The sequence below is a fragment of the Solanum tuberosum genome, unplaced genomic scaffold, assembly GCF_000226075.1.
Source record: "Solanum tuberosum cultivar DM 1-3 516 R44 unplaced genomic scaffold, SolTub_3.0 scf00026, whole genome shotgun sequence".
Classification (NCBI taxonomy): Eukaryota; Viridiplantae; Streptophyta; class Magnoliopsida; order Solanales; family Solanaceae; genus Solanum; species Solanum tuberosum.
The window spans coordinates 2,554,352-2,574,183 of record NW_006238952.1 but is presented as its reverse complement, the minus strand read 5'-3'; the positions used below and the strand labels follow the sequence as shown (position 1 = coordinate 2,574,183).

General features: G+C 34.9%; 1 protein-coding gene across 3 annotated transcripts; it reads left to right on the top strand.

The window, feature by feature from the left end:
• The first annotated feature begins 2,962 nt into the window (after positions 1 to 2,962).
• On the top strand, positions 2,963 to 18,307 carry LOC102578835 (transcription initiation factor TFIID subunit 2). 3 transcript variants are annotated; one of them, XM_006341585.2, is made up of 26 exons: positions 2,963 to 3,188; positions 3,571 to 3,901; positions 5,291 to 5,436; positions 5,516 to 5,582; positions 6,711 to 6,910; positions 7,042 to 7,195; positions 7,509 to 7,593; positions 7,704 to 7,795; positions 8,354 to 8,479; positions 8,566 to 8,619; positions 10,143 to 10,211; positions 10,518 to 10,615; positions 10,715 to 11,059; positions 11,169 to 11,256; positions 11,379 to 11,504; positions 11,641 to 11,697; positions 12,754 to 12,833; positions 12,919 to 12,961; positions 14,795 to 14,881; positions 14,963 to 15,052; positions 15,343 to 15,401; positions 15,506 to 15,596; positions 15,672 to 15,837; positions 15,985 to 16,168; positions 16,586 to 16,782; positions 16,912 to 18,307. In XM_006341585.2, exons 1-26 carry the CDS (start codon positions 3,073 to 3,075, stop codon positions 18,156 to 18,158), a joined length of 4,398 nt encoding a protein of 1,465 aa, XP_006341647.1. In that variant the 5' UTR covers positions 2,963 to 3,072; the 3' UTR covers positions 18,159 to 18,307. The 3 variants fall into 3 exon arrangements, with proteins under 3 accessions (XP_006341647.1, XP_006341646.1, XP_006341648.1); XM_006341584.2 differs by having other exon boundaries at positions 16,586 to 18,307; XM_006341586.2 differs by lacking the exon at positions 2,963 to 3,188 and having other exon boundaries at positions 3,816 to 3,901; positions 5,275 to 5,436; positions 16,586 to 18,307.
• The last annotated feature ends 1,525 nt before the right edge of the window (positions 18,308 to 19,832 follow it).

Sequence of the window (19,832 nt, the reverse complement as noted above, 5' to 3'; positions counted from 1 at the left end):
AATTGACAACTTAAAATATTTATTAAAAAAACATAAAAAAAATTTGATTGATTCTTAAAATTAAATCGTGATAATTGACAACATAAAATTGTTCAAAAATGTTGTATGTGGGTAGTCTTATTGTGCCTTGAATAGCGTCAAAGAAAGTACAGGTTTGTGATAAAAAAACTTATTCCTTTATCCACGCAAACAATCGCTTCAAAAATTTCGTTATTAGCCCCAAAACATATCATTTATGTTATTGGGCCCGTGCATAGCACGGGCAACAAAATCTAGTACTATAATAAAAGAGAGTATTGATTTTGTTTTTGGTTAAAAAATTATATTATATATAATTAATATGCATAATTACAAAAATATTCATAATTAATCTAGCAAGAGAAAATGATTCATAATATGCCTTGTGTATTAGTATACGAAGTTTTCAACACAAGACACTCAAATTCTCACAACTCTATTTCTAGATGACAAAATTCAAGAAAATATAAGTATACTATAAATTACAATAACAAGAAAAAAATAAAAAAATATAGACATAATTTGAGTGTACAAGTAGAAATTCAAAATTTTAAAAAAGAAAATAAGTTAGTTGGCTTAGAACGATCAAAATGAATTGTACTTGTTCTCTTATCATACTTATATACTATAATTTAACGCGTTTTTTCAAAAATTAGTAGTAATTGTTTTCTCCTTTTTCTTATAGGAAAGAATTATAAGAAATGTTTCGCCTTCTACTTCTACCTTCACATATGCTTAATTTTAAAGAAATAATTCTAAAAATATCAACATATATATATATTCAAAACTAGAATCCTTTTGTATGTCTCTCTTTCTAATTAGACTTCTCGCTATGATAAGAAATGTGCAAGGTCTAATATATATAAAATAAAAATAAAAGAGTATTGATTTTAATTTTTGGAAGTAACAGCAACAAGCTAAAATAAACATGAAAAGTAGTAATAGCAGCAGCAAGCTAAAATGTGATAAAACATAGGAAATAACAACAAATTAAAATGTGATTTAAAAAAAAAAAAATACCCGAACTCGAACTCGCAAAGTCGAAAAGATTTGGCAGAATCTTGATCCCACTTTATCACTGAACCAAGCCTTTAACTTATGTTGAGGAGGGTCATTGTTAAACATATACACATAAATCAATAAATCAATCTTATATATACAATGTAATTTTTCGACAAAGGGGGTTCGAACATGAGCTTCATGTCGCCCCGCCCCCAATTAAAGTCCGATTAAATTTGAATTCACGCTGAAAAATTCTATATTGTGGTAAAACCCTTCTTAACAAATGGCAAGAAGATTTGAACCAAAGACATCTAGTTAAAGATGAAAAAGTACTTACCATTTCACCACAATCATTATTAGTAAAAGTGATTTGATTTTGTATGTCTCTTTTTAATGAGGCTATGCTGCTACGGACGGTAAGAAGTGTGCAAAGTCTAATATATATAAATTATAAATAAAAGTAAATAAAAGAAAGTGTTGATTTTATATTTGGTTTAAAATATATATTGTATATACTTAATATGCATAATCACAAAAAAACAATAAAATTATATTACATATTATAATTAATCTAGCAAAAAAACAACTCATAATATGCCTCGTACATTGGTATTAATTTCCAGTCATACAATAAAGTTTTCAACACAAGACACTCAATTCATACAACTCTATTCATAGTTGACAAAATTTAAGAAAATACAAGTATGTTATAAATTACAAACTCGAATAACAAGAAAAAAAAAGAGTTGAAAAATATAGACATAATTTTGGTGTATAAGTAAAAATTCAAAACATGAAATAAGAAGAAAGAAAATTACTTCGCTTAGAATGAGCAAAGTGAACTGTACTTGTTCTCGTTACCACACTTATATACTAGAGTTTGACGTTTTTTTTTTTATAGAAAAATTCTAAAACTATATAGTTAAAACTAAAATCCTACAAAATGTGAAATAAGAAGAAAGAAAGTTACTTTGCTTAGTACTAGAGTTTGACGCCTATTTTTTAAGAAATTAGTTATTTTTTCCTCTTTTTTCATACAGGAAAGAATGTTTTAGCTTGTACCTCTATATTTACTGGATTTTTTTTTCTAAAACTATATAGTTAAAATTAAAATCCTTCAAAACGTGAAATAAGAAGAAAGAAAGTTACTTCGCTTAGAATGAGCAAAGTGAATTGTACTTGTTCTCGTTACCACACTTATATACTAGAGTTTGACGCCCATTATTTTAGAAATTAGTTATTTTTTCCTCTTTTTCATACATGAAATAATGTTTTAGCTTGTACCTCTATATTTACTGATTTTTTTCTTCTAAAACTATATAGTTAAAACTAAAATCCTTCAAAACGTGAAATAAGAAGAAAGAAAGCTACTTCGCTTAGAATGAGCAAAATGAATTGTACTTGTTCTCGTTACAACACTTCTATACTAGAGCTTGACGCGTTTTAAAAAAAAAAAATAGTTACTTTTTTCTCCTGAAAATATTGGAAAGAATGTTTTACCCTGTACCTCTATATTTACTGGAAAAAAAAATTCTAAAATTATATAATTAAAACTAAAATCCTTCAAAATGTGAAATAAGAAAAAAGAAAGTTTCATCGCTTAGAATGAGTAAAGTGAATTGTACTTGTTCTCGTTACCACACTTATATACTAGAGTATGACGCATTTTTTTTATTTTATAAATTAGTTATTTTTTTCTCCTTTTCATACCAAAAAAAATATTTTACCTTGTACCTCTATATTTACCGAAAAAAATATTAAAATTATGTAGTTAAAACTAAAAACTAAAATCCTTGTGAGTCAATGCTCTCTCGCAATCATAGATTTTCTTACTTTTTCAAGGTAAAGATGGAATCTAACGGTAAATAGATGAAGGCAATATAACGCGGACGGTCAAGATTAAAAATTAGAATCTAGGGCACGGATCCAACCAAACAGAGAGAGCTTCTCTTCTCCGATTTCAGCTCTATAAATCGTCCCTTGTCAAGTCTCTGTGTTGTTCGCTTACGCCCAATTAAGTGAAGAAAGCAGTAGGTTTATGTGTGCTGAAGAATGGCGAAGGCTCGCAAAGGGAAGAGCGAAGAACAGAAAGGGGATAATTCTGAAGCAGTCGTTCGTCATCAGAAACTATGTCTCTCAATTGACATGGACAAGCGTCGAATTTACGGGTAAATTTCAAGAAAACATCAAAGATTTTAAAGATGTTTGAAATTTCTTGAAAAATACCCATTCCAGTAAATTTCTTGAAAAAATATCCACTCTTGTTGAAACCTACTATGTTCCAACTGTTTCCCACCCAATGTAAAATTTCAAGAAATTATGAATTTTAGAAAGATACAAGGATTAGATTGTGATTATTTACCCCAGCTGATTCATGCTAGAGACTCACTTGGTTTTCTTGGAAAATCAAAGTTAGGGCTTCAAACCTGAAGTGAAATTCTGTTTTTATTTATAGTTTTTCTTAATTACCGTGTCATTTTCGGTATCAGGATTGTTCTTAGCACTCTGGATATCAATACTAACGCGGGTGTTAGATTTTTGGCTTTTCAGTTACACAGAGCTTGATGTAGTTGTACCAGAAAATGGAATTTTGGGCTTGCACGCGGATAATTTGGTGATAGACAGTGTTACAGTTGATGGGGAGCCTACAGAATTTGAAGTTTTCCCGCACTATTTAGCATTGGAAAATGGGGATAGATGGTGCTCTGTATCATCAGTTACTTCAGCTGCAGATGCTGCTGGTTCAGTTTACTTGTCACATCTAGATAGAGAATTGCTATCAAATTTGCTGATCATGTGCAAAAAACCCGCGGAGCATGATATTGAAAGACAGGAAATGCATTTAGAGAATGGAGTGAACTCTTCAGCTGAAAACAATCAGGTTTTTTTGAGTATTGCTTTAGTGCTGCTGGCTATATCTTTATTCATAGGTGTTGTGAATGGTATTGCACGCGGTTGCATGTTTGTGATGGAAAATGACTTATTGGGAAGAGAACATTTTCCTGTATTTAGTTAACCTGGAATTTGGGAAATGTTTTCTCCATGGATATATTTTCAAGCAAAAGGTGAAAATGAGTTTTGTCACTGACGAATGGAAGTCATTTTTCTGTTTTGAAAAACTTTTCTTCTGAGGAAGAATTTTCCATCACATGGTGAAAATGAGTTACATCAATTATGGGCTGAGATCAATTGTCTTTAGAAGAATCTCTACATAAAATGTTTGGGTCTGGAGGAAATTGTTTCTCTAGAGAAGTAGGTGAGAATATAGTTTCATCATTTTGTGTGGAAAATGATATCAGTCATTGTTCAGTGTTTGGTTGGGTATAAACATAGGTGAGATATAGTAATCCTACAAGGCATATAGGATAGGATGGGTCTGAGCATAGTGTTCTATTGATACTATTGGGTATTAAAGGTTGATAACAATACCAAGTGTTTAAATGTTAACTAGTGCAAGTGAGATCAAATAAGAATTGAAATATTTGTGAAGGATAAAGATGTCGTCATTTTGGTGGAAAACATTTTTCAGGTCTCCTTGAGCATAACATTTTCCATTATACCAAGTAAACCCTATTTCATATCACTTGCTTCATTCATTATTTAGACAGGTTTGTCTGGTATTGTGAAATGTTTTCCATGGAAAATATTTTACCTTGTGAGGTCATTTCTAGTGTTTTGTCGGGTATAAAGTAGGTGAAATATGATAAATACTAGAAGTAGTATAGTTTATAAGGATAACAGTTTGGTGATGATTTAAAAGTTGGTTATAGTGTGTAAATGTTGATTGAAGTATGCATCTTCTCTTCCCATCTATGAATGCACCTATTTCACATGAGAGCAAATGAACCCGAAAATATTATTCCAGAACTTTCGGCTCATCCACAATATCATTAGTCACATAATTTTCAAATGAGTTGGCTTGAAATGTAAAATCTTTGTCCACACATGAATTTAACTTTCTTCCAGCAAAACTGATTCGTTGCCTTACTGTGCAAAAAAAGTTATTTCTCTAAAATTTAAGAACCATTATCAAGTCGAACTTTGCTAATTTGGCACGTCTTGACAATATTATACTTGAAAGGAAATTTTCTCTCAAAATTAAAGGGTCCTGGTCAGATTAAAAGTGCTATATAGTTGAAGAAAAATTGCATATGGCTCTGTAATCTATGTAGAGATTTTTCTGTCTTATAACTTTGATCAGATTTCATTTAGGATATTTAAGTAATGAGGTTTACACTTCTGTGACTTATGTAGGTTATGTTGGATGCAGAATGTTAAGAAGGTCCGTATTGATTATTGGGTAGAGAAAGCTGAAACTGGAATCCACTTTGATGGTGATGTTTTACATACTGACAGCCAAATTCGGCGTGCGCGATGTTGGTTTCCCTGCATGGATGACAATCTACAATGTTGCTGGTAAGAGCAAGACTTGTTGAACTTTGGTTGCTGTTTGAATTCAAGTTTACTATTTTCATTTTTGTTGCTCCTTCTGCAGCTATGATTTGGAATTTACAGTGGCCAGTAATCTTGTGGCTGTTAGTACTGGAAGCTTACTTTATCAGGTTGGTGGATAAGTTACTTCTCTTCTGCTGAGCTATCTAGTGAGGTGAAAATCATGGTGAGGAAATGAGGGGTTCTTATAGAGGTTTTCATGGATTGTAGAGTATACTAACATTAAAATCAGTGAGCTTTTGATCCTTATAAGTCCATTAGACGTTACCTCTATGATGACAAGAATGAGTATCAGTTGGTTATTTGATGACAGCTATATTGATGATTTTTAAGTATCTGTTTTTTCTTGATAAATATATTCTTGATAACTATTTAGTAAAATGGTAATTCCTGCATCCTTGGTTACAAATTTCTAATCTAATTTTGTTGCAAAATCTCAACTTCTAAAGGCTTCTTCTAGCTGTTTCTGGAAACTTTCCCTGCATAGAACAGTTGCTTTAGTTTCCAGTTCCTTTGTGAGGAGTGAGAACCAAGAGTTGGACTAAAAGGTAAAAGATGGTGCCTCTCAATAGTTGTTTCATTACTAGTTATCTTTTAGTAAAACTATAGTTTGTTAGCTAGTGAGGTTGTATATAACAGGTCAATTACTATATAATGTGATGTCTGCTTCAATTTGGAACGAAGGGACAGCTCCACGGTAAAAACGGTGCTTAAAATTAAAGTAAGTTCTTGGCCTGATACAATATATGTCTTCAGGAAAAGTTTTGGGAAAAGAAGATGTAGTTTTCATGCCTTATTATTGTGCTGGTTGTGATTTTCTTCTTGCCTGAATGCCATAAGAAATTCCTCGGTGAGCTAATGTTGTCAAACTGCTAGGTCTTTCTTTGTCTGAGGTTTTCTGCTGAGCTGGTCATGGCGTAAGAGCAACTCTTTCACCCCTTTTATAATCTCCCCCTTTGTGTGAAGGGATGTTTTTTGGATGGATCATGAATCTATGAATCAACTAGATTTTTGTTCAATGATGGTAAAGAGAGAAATGTGAAAAAGAGCGAGACATGATTGTTTTTTTTTTTAACATTGTGCAGTTTAAAATTCCTTCTAGAGTAACCTTGAATTCATTTTTGTCTTTGTTTGCTTTTCTTTTTCCCAATGAGTTGTCCAGACTCCAGAGATGCAGGATCAAATTTAGGGAGCTGACATCTAACTCCGTTTTCCTTTTCTTTCTTTTCCCCTGTCAGATCTGGACCAAGGATGTTCCTGCACGTAAAACTTTTGTCTACAGACTAAGTACTCCTGTTAATGCTAGATGGATATCCTTGGCAGTCGCACCATTTGAAATTCTTCCCGACTCCAATATTACTCATCTCTCACATATTTGTCTACCTGCTGACTTAACAAAGCTGCGGCACACTGTAGGATTTTTTCACAGTGCTTTTAGGTATGTAACGACTCCTCATGGAATCATCATTAATTAGGCTTCTTTCCGTTTGTCCTCCCTGCCCAACCCCCATTGTTACTCATATTCAATCTGTGGACCTCAATGTAAATCTCTTCATTGGTTTTGAACAGCTACTATGAGGACTACCTTTCTGCATCATTTCCATTTGGGTCATACACACAAGTTTTTATTCCTCCTGAGATAGCAATATCCTCAGCGAGTATAGGAGCCTCCTTGAGCATCTTCAGCTCTCAATTCCTATTCGATGGGAAGGTCATTAATAAGGTATGCTTGTATAATGAATTGGGAAAGTAATATACTGTAAATTTTGGATTTTGACCTTCAAAAATGGAGAAAAGCAAGCAAACAGTCAAAAGAAAATATACAGCAGTTTCTTGTGCTTTTCTCTGCTTCAAATTTTGCTATCTCTTTTGCTCCCATTCAGGCTTACCTATTATTCTGTTGCCCTTTGGTGTTCTGGTCCCCAAAAGGATGTAGGTGATTAGTGTCTTGCATTAACAATTGGTTGTCAAGAGAATATCTTGGTCATTTTTCCTTCCTTGTTATTTATTTTGATTGGTTCAGATTTATTTAACAGACCATAGATACAAGGATTAAACTTGCTTATGCCCTTGCAAGACAATGGTTTGGAGTGTATATCACCCCAGAAGCGCCAAATGATGGTAAGCTCAATGGCTTGATATGGAATACGATCAACTCTAAATGTTGGACAAGTTAACATTTGATAATATATAACTTGTGTATCTTAACTATGCGTCATTGATGATCTCAGATTGGTTGTTGGATGGTCTTGCTGGTTTCTTGACTGATATGTTCATCAAGAGATTCCTTGGCAATAATGAAGCACGCTATAGGAGATACAAGGTTTGCTTCTGCTTTATGGTCTTACTTTTTTTTTTCCTTTTCTAAATGATGGTGGTGTTCAAGCTAGCTTGCGCGCACCTCGATTATCCTCCTATGAACACTGGTACTGAGTAACTCTGCCATCTATGCTTAGGTAGATGAGAAGAAATCACCTATATTTTTGTCTTAAAAGCCAGGCTTTGAACTTGAGATATCATGGTTAATCCTCCCATTTCATTGATCACTAGACCACACTCTTCTATTTTATGGGTCTGCCTGTGCAAGCAACAAGTCTATTTTTGCATTTTATTTATTGTTCCATCAGCTATCTATAGATGGAAGCTTGCAGCTCTTTTAGGCTCATTATGTCACAATGCCTATTCATGTGTCAAGGCAGAATAGGTACATGATAGAAGTAAGAATGAAGCTTTTAGGTTCATCAGTTGTATTATTATTTTTTTTCGATAGCCATGGTGTCCGGGCCAGTTTCGCACATATGTGTGTGTGTGTGTATATATAAGTATCTCTGTGTGCAAGTGTGTTCTTCTTTCTTGATCTTACTTCCCCCATGATTTGCAGGCTAATATTGCTGTTTGCAGAGCAGATGATAGTGGTGCAACTGCCTTAAGTGCTGTTGCTGCTTCAAAGAATTTGTATGGCACCCAGTGCATTGGTTTATTTGGAAAAATAAGATCTTGGAAGTCTGTAAGTGATATGTTTCCCTTCATTGTAGTTAAAAAATATAGTGTACCAATCAGTCTGATCTTGGAAGTCTGTATTTGTCTTAATAGGTTGCGATTCTCCAAATGTTAGAAAAACAGATGGGACCTGAGTCATTTCGCAAGGTATGGGCCTCATAGCAACTTACCACTTTTATTCTCGGAAAATACATCTTATCTTATGGCTTCTCTATTTTATTTCTGATAAATTAGCTTAGTGCTTAGGTGAATACTGTATGAACAATATTTTAGTAAAAGACATACACATTTGTATATCCTTTCTGGCTGATACAATCCTAAATCTCAGGTTCCTTCCACGTATAGATGAAAAGTATACCAACCAAATTATAGCTCATCAGCTCGTCAATCTGATCAAAAAATTTTTACAGTTCATCAACTCCTCAGCTATTCAATAATATTTGCGTTAGAAAAGAGTATGAGACCCCCCATTTGATCAGTACCAGGTTTTCCATTGATTCATCTATGACAGTGAAGTTTCTTGTGTCTTAATAAAAAATAAAATATTTCCAGTGTACTAGAAGTTGTATTAGAAAAGGAGATGTTTGGGGTATGGAAGAACAGATCTTAAGTACTCAAATTATTAGCTGGGTCTGCTATAATTTATGAAGTACATATGCTTGTGACGACAAACAAAATGCTATTTGAATTTTTTAGAACTAAATATTATAAAGTGAATTGTGATACACAAGTCAAATTAACTTTGTAAAATCTGTACCTGGTAAAATGATGTCACTTGAAGTAGGATGGATAGTATATGAACTTCGGTGGTTCTGCGGTTTTCAATTACTAGAAAAATGATTTTGACTTTTTTGATAATTGCTTCATTGGGTTGCCTATTGTAATCCCCATCTTTCTAAAAAATGCTGGTTACGTAGCTGACATTTCGTTTGCCCATTCCTTTCTACCGGTCTGAATATGCATATGGATAGAAGAAAAGTAATGACTATAGAGCTACAACACCACCTGCATTCTTGCTCTCTTGTATCTCGTCCATGGTCTCACTCCTTTTCGTTGTTTGGAATCAGTTCTATCTCCAGTCGCTATGCATCCCTTGTTGCAGCTTCAATTTTATTGGAGTTATTGCATAAGATTCGTTGATGCAGTTGCAATGATGCATAGTAACTTCCCGAATCAATCATGTTAAGGGGGACACAGTATTTTGTTTTTCTGTTGTGTTGGGGAATGTGATGTTCAAAGCTTTGTTCGGTGGTATTATGGTCTTTCCCGGGCACTTGCGCTCCTGTTTGGTAGAAAAGGACATGCTAGGGATGCAAATATTTTCAAGGTTGTTCCGTATGTATTTATTGGTAAGAGAGAACCTTAACTGAAGAATAGGATAATACTACTGACATAGTACGTTGCTGTTTAAATTACAGAAAATTTGTCATGGACCGTCTTTGTATAATTTCTTTTATGGAATAAACATCATCATTAATGGGCATCATAAGATGCAAATAGTTCAGAGCAATTACAAAAGACACCAAGTACAAAAGTGAATCTGTAACTCCATACCTTAAAGCCTATGCTAAGGATAGGTATTAACAAAACCCAAGGTGTCAGTAGGGTCTTTTGTATGTTTATAGTAGTAGTATTTAATGATTCTACTTTCTTATCCTTGATTTTTGCAGATTCTTCAGCAAATTGTTTCCCGGGCTCAAGATGTAAATCGATTGTTGAGAACCCTTAGCACAAAAGAGGTTTTTCTTTCTCTAATTCGGTTCTTGAAACCATTTTTGAATAGTTTCTCTCTATCTAACAAAGTAAGAAATCAGCTATTAGATACAGTTTCCTGAATTTCACATGAAGCATGCGCCTTAAAGCAGTTATCTGCCAAAATGCATTCAGGACCAATTCAGTGATTGTGCTAACTTAGCCTAACCGTTGATGTCATGTTCATTATTTTTTAGTGCTAGTAATGCTAATTAAGTGGACCACATTTGCATCTTCATCACCTTTTGACATTAGTGTGACTTTTCTTATCTGATTTTGCACTACAATTGCAGTTCCGGCACCTTGCCAACAAGGTTGGTAATCTTGAGCGCCCATTTCTTAAAGAATTCTTTCCACGTTGGGTCGGATCATGTGGCTGTCCGGTGCTGAAGTACGATTTCTCCTGCATGCTTTTGTGCATACTTTGAGTTAGGCATTGAATTGTTTAACTGACATCTGTTTGGTCTTTTGTCTTTGGTGCCTGAACAAGGATGGGATTCTCCTATAACAAAAGAAAGAATATGGTCGAGTTAGCAATATTGAGGGAATCCACAGCTAGATTCGACTCAAGTGATACTATGAGTAATGGTAAGCCTGATTCGGAAAAGCAAGAAGGTGATGGATGGCCTGGCATGATGAGCATACGGGTGCATGAGCTTGATGGCATGTATGACCATCCAATTCTGCCTATGACTGGAGAACCCTGGCAGCTGCTTGAATTTCAGTGTCATTCTAGACTTGCAGCAAAACGGTTTCAAAAAACCAAAAAGAGTTCTAAACCGGATGGTTCAGATGATAATGGTGACGCTGTGGCTAATGTAGATATGCGTGCAACGTATGTTTGATTATTTATGTCTTACATTCTCTTCTCTTTAATTGTGAACATTTTTTTGTTTCTTCAGCATTTAGTGTATCTGGAAATTTATTCTTCTGTTTATTTACAGCTCTGATTCCCCATTGCTGTGGCTCCGGGCAGATCCTGAATTGGAGTATCTTGCTGAAATTCATTTAAATCAACCGGTCCAGATGTGGGTAAGTATAAACCTGTCTTTTTCATGAAGTGCTGTTTGTATTTTAATGTTCCCAGCTTAAATTTTCATTTTATATGTTTTAAAAAAGTTAATCCTTATGACAACTTTTCGATTATTCCAAAGATAAATCAGTTGGAGAAGGACAGAGATGTAGTCGCTCAGGTGCAGGCTATAGCAACATTAGAAGCATTGCCACATCTTTCTTTTTCAGTTGTTAATGCTCTCAACAACTTCCTTGGTGACTCTAAGGTGTGCTTTCATCATTAACCACTACTGAAAACCTAACATCTCTCCCCCGGCCTTGTTTCCCCATGCTTTTATGCTAAGCCTGGTAAAATCATTATTTACCTTCTATTTTGTTTTCTAATACTTGGGGATGGCTCAGGCCTTTTGGAGGAATCGAATAGAGGCGGCGTTTGCTTTGGCCGGTACAGCATCAGAGGTAAAGGTCTTTTCTCTTATTTATTGAGACTAGTAGTTTACTTTTCAACAAGAGCAGTTTCAGTCGTTTCGGCTACCATGTTGTCTTTTTTTTTTCCAGTACCCTTCTAAGCACTGTGTTCATTGATGCTTCTGATTTTGTGTTGCTATTGGATATTTGGATTATAAGATCTCTCTGTTCTCTCTACCTGCAAACCACGATTGCTCCATTTGTTATGAAATGTGAAATGTATGTATTCTGAATCATAATATTAGTGTGATCTAACTGACTTGAGACTTCATTTACATGACTTTGAATTCTGGTACATTAGTTGACCTTGATATAGATATCTAAATGAAGAAGGGGAAGTAAACAGTAAACACTACATCCTTTCTTCATGATATTTCTTTTCATATGGTAAACCCAGCCCTCAAAACTCTCCCATACACTGATGTCTGACAGTGGCACGTTCTCGCTTTTGCTCCCTTGGTGATTTGAATCCCTTAACTTTTTGGTTGAAGGTGGGCAGTTCTTAACACTCAGTTATCCCCTTTTTTTCATCCATTCATTGTGATTAAAGAACTTGCAACTCATCTATGAACCAAACCCAAAGTCTTTGTGATGGTATTCCTCATGTTCTGGCGTTGTTTGACATCTATATTCATGCTCAATAGTTTCAATTTAGATGTCAACCATAGAGAAGGATGTCAATTGACGCTGAATAATCGGTGTTAAATTGACTTAGAATTAGTTTCCATTTTGTGAATTGGACGTCTCACTGGCACATTTAAAGCTATTTGAAGTCTCCTGGATAAAGATGTAAAAGTAAAAGTTATTTCCCTCGAGTATGTCGTCATCAGAGATTGATTAATGAATTGCTCACCTTAATGCATGAGGTGTGGATTCTCTTTTCTTCGATTGTGTTAGTGATTCTCATATTCTTTGACAAGGTCAGATGGTTCTAAGGAACAATGTTCATTTTGTACTTCCTTGATTTGTGGGTTTCTTTTCTTAACCTATCAAGATTATATTGGTGTGCCTGCTTCACGTTAAACAGTATTTTAATTTCATGGTCAGGAAACTGATTGGGCAGGCTTGACTCATCTTGTTGCATTTTATAAAACTCGAAGATTTGATGCCAATATTGGACTTCCCAAGTGAGCTTTGCATATCTTTTTGCTATCATCTTCACCAATTTTTGGTAATTTGGAATTCACATGTTTTTTCCCTTTTCCTTTTTAGGCCAAATGACTTCCGTGATTTCCAGGAGTACTTTGTACTTGAGGTAATGCAATGAGGTAGGATGTGAATTGTATGCATATAGTTGTGAATTAGTGTTCTGGTTAATCTTAAATTAGACATTATTAATTGGTTTTCGATCTTTTGATAGCTGGAAGCTGGAGGTTTGGAACGGTTTTATCTTTGTCTACATTCCTTCACTCTGCATACTTGAGATGTCTCTCTTCATGTCCTTGTTCTTTAATTTCTATCACTATATCACACACATGGTGCTGTCATACACTCATGCTTAATGTGCACTTAAGGTGTTTATACCCTTGAGATAGCTATTCTCATTGTACCTTGGAAATATCGTGTATAACTTAGATCATTCATGTCCACAAAAAAGGACCTCTGTGGTCTAACTTTTGAAAAAGCTATTTTTGGGTCCATTTGGTCATTTTTGGTGCTGCACTATTGCCATCTTTTGTTTTTCTATAAGTACAAAGATTTTATAAATCTATTTTTGCAATCCCTCTATTGTGTGTAATTCCGTCTGTATATCATGTGCAGTAACCAGATTGCACCAAAAAGCTAAAAAAAACATCAAGGCTCTGTATGGTTCTCTTCCTTGAAAAATTATGTTGCTTCTTTCAAGCCAAGAGAGTCCACCAAATGACCTGAGGTTGAATTCTTTTTCTTCCTATCAATCAGAATTCCTGTTCATTTCTTGATTCCCTCTTCCTTCCAAACACATTATGTACAATTGAGCTACCGCAAATTTATTAGATTTGACAAATACCATTTTTTCCCTTTCTTTGGGTATCTTAATAGTTTTATTGATACCGAAAGGGGAAACTGTGTACTTTACTGGATCAAAACAAAAACTCTGTACAGTATACCAGAAAGTAGAGAACTACACAGAAATATGGTTTCACTCTACGGGAGACACTTAACTGTATTTGATAATGATATCCTTGTGAGTGCAATAAAAGTTATATAGCCAATAGAAATACTGTAATCTGTACAAAGTTGTATTCAATCACTTCAAAACCTCTCATATTCATTTCCTTTCAAAGTTCTTACATAAGTTGCAGCGTTACTTCCAGGCTCTATATCTCATCCTTCTCATTCCAAACTGTTCATCACATTATTACTACGTGTCCATCACATTACAAAATGTTCAGGGTTACAAATATCTGATGCACAATCTCAACTTAAGCAGTGCACTTAGTCGTTCACATTTTTTTACTTGCTCTGGAAACACTTCAGGGTTACAAATATCTAAGGGACGTTTCTGCCAAGTAGAAGTATCAAAATGGTCACTTGGAGAGTAAGGTGTCAGACTGCAATTGGTGACAATTTTAAGTGTCCTAGCTATGTATGGCCTGGAATTTTAATTAATAATTTATAGAAATGCTATGTTATTTGAATTACTCCCTCAATCTTGATTAGATGCCTTCTCCTTTTCTAGCTTGTTTAGGGAAGATTGACCAACTTCACTGTGCTAGAGTTTGGGTTGATGTGAATTTATCTTTTATTTTTTCATCTTAATGTGATTTCCTTTCCAATAAGAGTCTCCATGAGATCCCAGCCTTTTCAGCACAATTTGTTCACAAGCATAAGGTCTTAGACAACTCACTGGGTGTCAACTTGTGTTTTGAAGTTGATTTACCAGACATAATTGATTTAGGTGTCACCGAAGTCTCCACCATTTAATGACATTTACGAAGACTTGCTTGCAATCTATTCTTGAATCTCCAGGCTTGCTTAATTCATTGCCGTCCATGGAAGATGCTCATATTGATGATCATTCAACTCTCTCTAAAATGGCTTTTTATGCTTTTATATGAACTCTTTCAACTTTAACTACTCTTTGTGATGTTTGTTTTTAATTCAGGCTATTCCACATGCTATAGCTATGGTTCGAGCAGCTGACCAGAAAAGCCCTAGGGAAGCTGTTGAATTTGTTCTACAACTTCTGAAGGTGGTCATCATAGTGATTCTACCGGCATATGCTAGTGCTTATATATGCATTTTACATATCTGTTGTTTTGGCTTCATGCAGTACAATGACAACAGTGGAAACCCCTACTCTGATGTCTTTTGGCTTGCTGCGTTAGTTCAGTCCATTGGTGAGCTTGAATTTGGACAGCAGGTATATTTGTCACCCAATCTGCCTGATGAATTGCCTGCATTTTTCTCTTCTATTCAAATTTTTTCTTTCTCTTATCCTTTTCTCTGAGGTTTTTAATGAAGGAGTTGAGCATAAATTTGGTAGGAGCGTTTTTGTTTTTCTTCTGTTCATTCACTTCTACCACATTTGACTATGTTTCCTGGATGCCAGTTACATTGGGTTTCAGGGATGTTTCCTTCCCAAGTTAGCTTTCTTATTACTTAAACAGAGATCACCTTTTTGATTATTGTCAACCTGTTGGCATGTTGCAGAGCATTGTGTATTTATCATCCCTTCTCAAGCGAGTTGATCGGCTCTTGCAATTTGACAGGTGCATTATTTTCTGAATTATTGGATAGGGTAGACTAAGTCAACTAGCGTTTATCACCGACTAATAAAAATAGTAAACTAAATGATTTGAGAATGATGTTACAGGTTGATGCCAAGTTACAATGGTATTTTGACAATTAGCTGCATCCGGTCTTTGACCCAAATTGCACTAAAGCTGTCAGAGTTTGTTCCTCTTGTAAGTAGTTTCCCTTTCATCTGATATCCCCTCTAGAAACTGGCATATGTAGATTATCATTATTGGTGGTTACAGGATCGTGTCATTGAGCTCATTAATCCATTCCGAACTTCGAAGACACTCTGGAAAGTTCGGGTTGAAGCAAGCAGATCACTTCTTGATCTTGAATTCCAGCGCAATGGGATTGATGCTGCATTGGCATTGTTTATTAGATATTTGGATGAAGAGCCAACTTTAAGAGGTTCTGCGCAGTTAATAACTTTGTCGGCCAAATCATTTTATTTTTGTTGAGGAAATACAGCCTAGTAGTTCAGATTTACCACGTTGATTTCTGTTTATTTGTTGGATAGAGGTGCAGCAAGTAAATAATTTCTGTTCCTGATCACAGGTCAAGTGAAGTTAGGCGTGCATGCCATGCGTTTATGTCAGATTAGAAATGAATCTGATTTTGACAGTGATGTGAAGGGTGAAATTCTTGTTTCTTTATTGCGCCTGCTGGAGAGCTCAATCTCGTTTAACAATGTTATTCTTCGTCATTACTTGTTCTGCATCTTACAAGTCCTCGCTCGAAGGTGCTTATTCCTTCATTACCTGTTAATTTGATGGATTTCTGCTACTTCAATCTGTTCTGCTCTCTGCTGGAGATGGCAAGTAAACATGTTTACTTGCTCCCTTTGGTTTTATAGAATTCTAATTGAAGTGTCTTATGTTCCTTCAAATAATTGCTTAGTGTATGAAATTATTTTGCCAGTGTGATTTACCTTTTGCATGATAGGTAAGATTTGCATATAACGACACATTATCACACACATTTTGCCAGTGTGATTTACAAACACATTAGAGCATTGTTATGTTTACTTTTTCAGACCTATTGCACTTTGAAGTTTTTCCATCAGTCTGTTCTATTGTAACAGTAACTTTTCTGGTATGCAGTTAGGTAAGATTTTTATGGTTTATGGTTAAAAATTTATCTATTTATCTTCTTTCAGAGCGCCAACACTGTATGGAGTGCCAAAAGATGAAACTTTGAGGATGGGGCATGCTGCATTTTGCAGCAATCTTAAGAATATTTTCGCTGATCTTGTCAAACAATCTAAACCTCCTGAATGTCCTCTGGAGAACCTTGAAGATATACTTGATGATTCAGCCATTGCAGATGCTCTTCCGGGCAATGAAAATGCAAAAGGTGCTACTATCTCAGTACCTGATAGTTTATTTGTATCAGAGGTCCAGAAAGACACGGAGGATGCTCTATTGAGTAATGAAATTGTAAACACTGCTACTGGTGCTATACCTGATAGTTTGGTTGTTACAGAGGTCCAGAATGAGACAGATTTGCTGAATTATAGGCATGGAGTAATGCATCCGGTGGGTGACCTCCCACTGGCTAGCTCTGCGGATCCTTGTAGAGAAGAACCTGTCTTATCTGACAATGAGCAAACAAAGCCAATGGTCAGCCTGTTGCATGAGACTGGAGGTATGTCCATGGGCCCGCCAACAACCGATAACCTTGGAAGCCGTGATCAAGGGCAACCAGTAATCAATCTTGGACGAGATAATCCAGGAATTTCTGAACCTATCAGAGAACCTGATACTGTTTCTGCAAGTTTTGAAAGAAAGAAGCCTGTTTTCAAGATTAAAGTGAGAAAAACTGTCACATCTTCTCGAGCTGAGGATAATGAAAATGTAACGATGGACAAATCTCAAGATGATTTTCGTGATGTTGACCGTGGGGCAAGTAGCTCTGTTTCTGTTGATGCACCTCAAAGAAATGTTGTTGAATTATTGAGCAGTGGCGGAAACCAGTTCCCTGAGGATGTTAACTCTTGTCATGATGTTGGATCTCATGTTACTGCCAGCATTGGAAGTGCCAAAGTTGCAGTTGAAGTTGAAGAGCTAACAAAGGAGTTGCAATGCACTGCTGAGTCGAGCAAAGTTTCTTTGGTGCCACAACTTGATGATCACTTATTAGCGGGTATCACGAGAGTTGATGACCCTGAGGCTGAACCACATAAATATGCAAGTTTGCATTCGCTGACTATGCCTAACCTTCCAGTTCACGGCAAAGTGAAGGAAAAGAAGAAAGACAGAGGAAAGAAACGAAAGCAGGAGGGCCGCAAAGATGACCCAGAGTACTTGGAGCGGAAAAGGTTAAAGAAGGAGAAGAAAAGGAAGGAGAAGGAGTTAACAAAGATTTTGAAAGACGAGGCAAAGGCTTCAACGTCCTTGGAGAGTCAGAGGAAGAATGAGCAGCGAGGCACCAAAGCAGAGACAATCAGGAATGATCATAAGACAATTTTAGTAGAGCAAGGAAGTAGAAAAGATGAAGCTGAACCCAGACAAGTGGTGAATGGTGCAGAAGCAAAGGCAACCTCTTCGGGCTTGTCTGGTAGAAACGAGGATATCGGGGCTAAAGGAGCAAGCATGCAATTGAAACCTGAGGGATCTAATGGGGTGAAGTTAAACGTAGATAGAGGCGATGCGAGTGTAAATGCTGCGCCACCTACTTCTTCACATAAGTTCAAAATCAGGATTAAAAACCGAACGCTTGGTAAATCATGATTTGTGTAGTAAATAAATTTCCATTGGTAATTTGTTTTCTATATGTTCTATTCATGTGTAGCTTTTGTATCGTGCAAGAAATTTACTTGTACGGAGTCTTAATTAATTACATGTACTAATAAAAAGGTGTGCATTTTTTTTTGTCTCTAGTGTCAAGGCTGTTGGGGTTGTGTATCTTGCATTGTCATTTTTATCACATATGAAGTGATTACTGATAAAGATCAGTAGGAGGGATAAAATAATAATTAGAACCTGTGATGTACATATAGATTGTACAATTCAACTTTTTAACTATGATTAATTTTATATTTGAATAAAAAACAGTAATGTTTTGGTCAAGATCTCAGCATTTACAGTACAAATTAAAGCAGCCTACAATTTCATAAAGAGGATTGATTGCTGGGACTTGGGAGTATTAACTGAATCTACTTTTTCTCCTTTTCTTTTCTTGCTAATAACTATGGACTGTCAAACGATGAGGATTTGTTTCTCTTATTGGCACGCCATTTTAATTTTATACTCCCTCTGTCCCTAGTTACTTGTCCCTAATTACTTGTTCAGTTTGACAAATCAGGAAAAGACAAATTCTTTTTACCTATTATACCCTCAATTAACAGACTAATTATTTTGAAAAATGTAGAACTTTTCATCCACTTGATAATTAATAGGGGTAAAATGGTAAACCCACTATGTCATTAATTATTTTCTTAATAGATGTGTCAATTCAAAAGTGGACAAGTAATTAGGGACAGAGGGAGTACTTATGTGCCAACTTAGCTCATAACGAGGCTACATCAAGGTTTTCTATTTTAAGGTTAGGTTGATCGGCCGGATATGATTTGAAGTCAGATTGATTTTAAAATGAAATTTTATTCTATTATGTAATTTGACTTTTTTTAAAAATAAACATAATGACCCACAATTTGTGAACTATCAAAACTCTCAAATTTTAATACAATCTTATCAAATTATAGTTCATAAATAAGATATCGAAATATCGAAGGTATTGTATTAAATGTTAATAATCATATGTGCATAATCTTTTATATATATAAATGTTTGCGATCAAGTATCATTATAAATTCACATATACATAATTTTACAAAGATTCACTAGTTAAATTTTTTTATTAAATAATAATAATTAGTTATTCTTTAATATAGTCTTTCCATGTGTTCATTTCGAATTTTGAGCCATGATTTAGAATTTGAAAACCTGCTTTTAAAAAAAATAATAATGATATATTGGAATTTGAAAATTCCAAAAAAAAACTTGAAACTGCGTTCTTAACTTCTATAAGCCAAATTCCTATTTAAATTCAACATATCTCAGAGTGTCGTGTTGCATAATACATTATGATCTGGAACATGGTCGGCCATGCGTGAAAGACAACTCTACCGTCGTTTCAAATTATGGATCGTTTGATCGGTGGTATAAGAATAACAAATACTCAAGATAAAGATAAAAACAATATGATTTTATAGAACACGACGACTATTTTTTTTTAAATAATTAGTTCTGAGATTATTTTATTCTATTATATATTAAAAATGATGAGATTAGTTATATCATATATGTATAAAACACGACAATTAATTTCACGAAATATAATATCCTTATCTGTCCAATCCCGTGCAACAAAAACGTCCCCTTACATTTTGTTATAAAGTTGTA

Coding starts and splice junctions, on each gene's coding strand:
- LOC102578835 (XM_006341584.2), top strand. CDS start 3,073: ATGGCGAAGGCTCGCAAAGGGAAGAGCGAAGAACAGAAAGGGGATAAT. Junction 5,437..5,515: donor GACAATCTACAATGTTGCTG/GTAAGAGCAAGA, acceptor CTCCTTCTGCAG/CTATGATTTGGAATTTACAG. Junction 15,402..15,505: donor CGGCTCTTGCAATTTGACAG/GTGCATTATTTT, acceptor ATGATGTTACAG/GTTGATGCCAAGTTACAATG.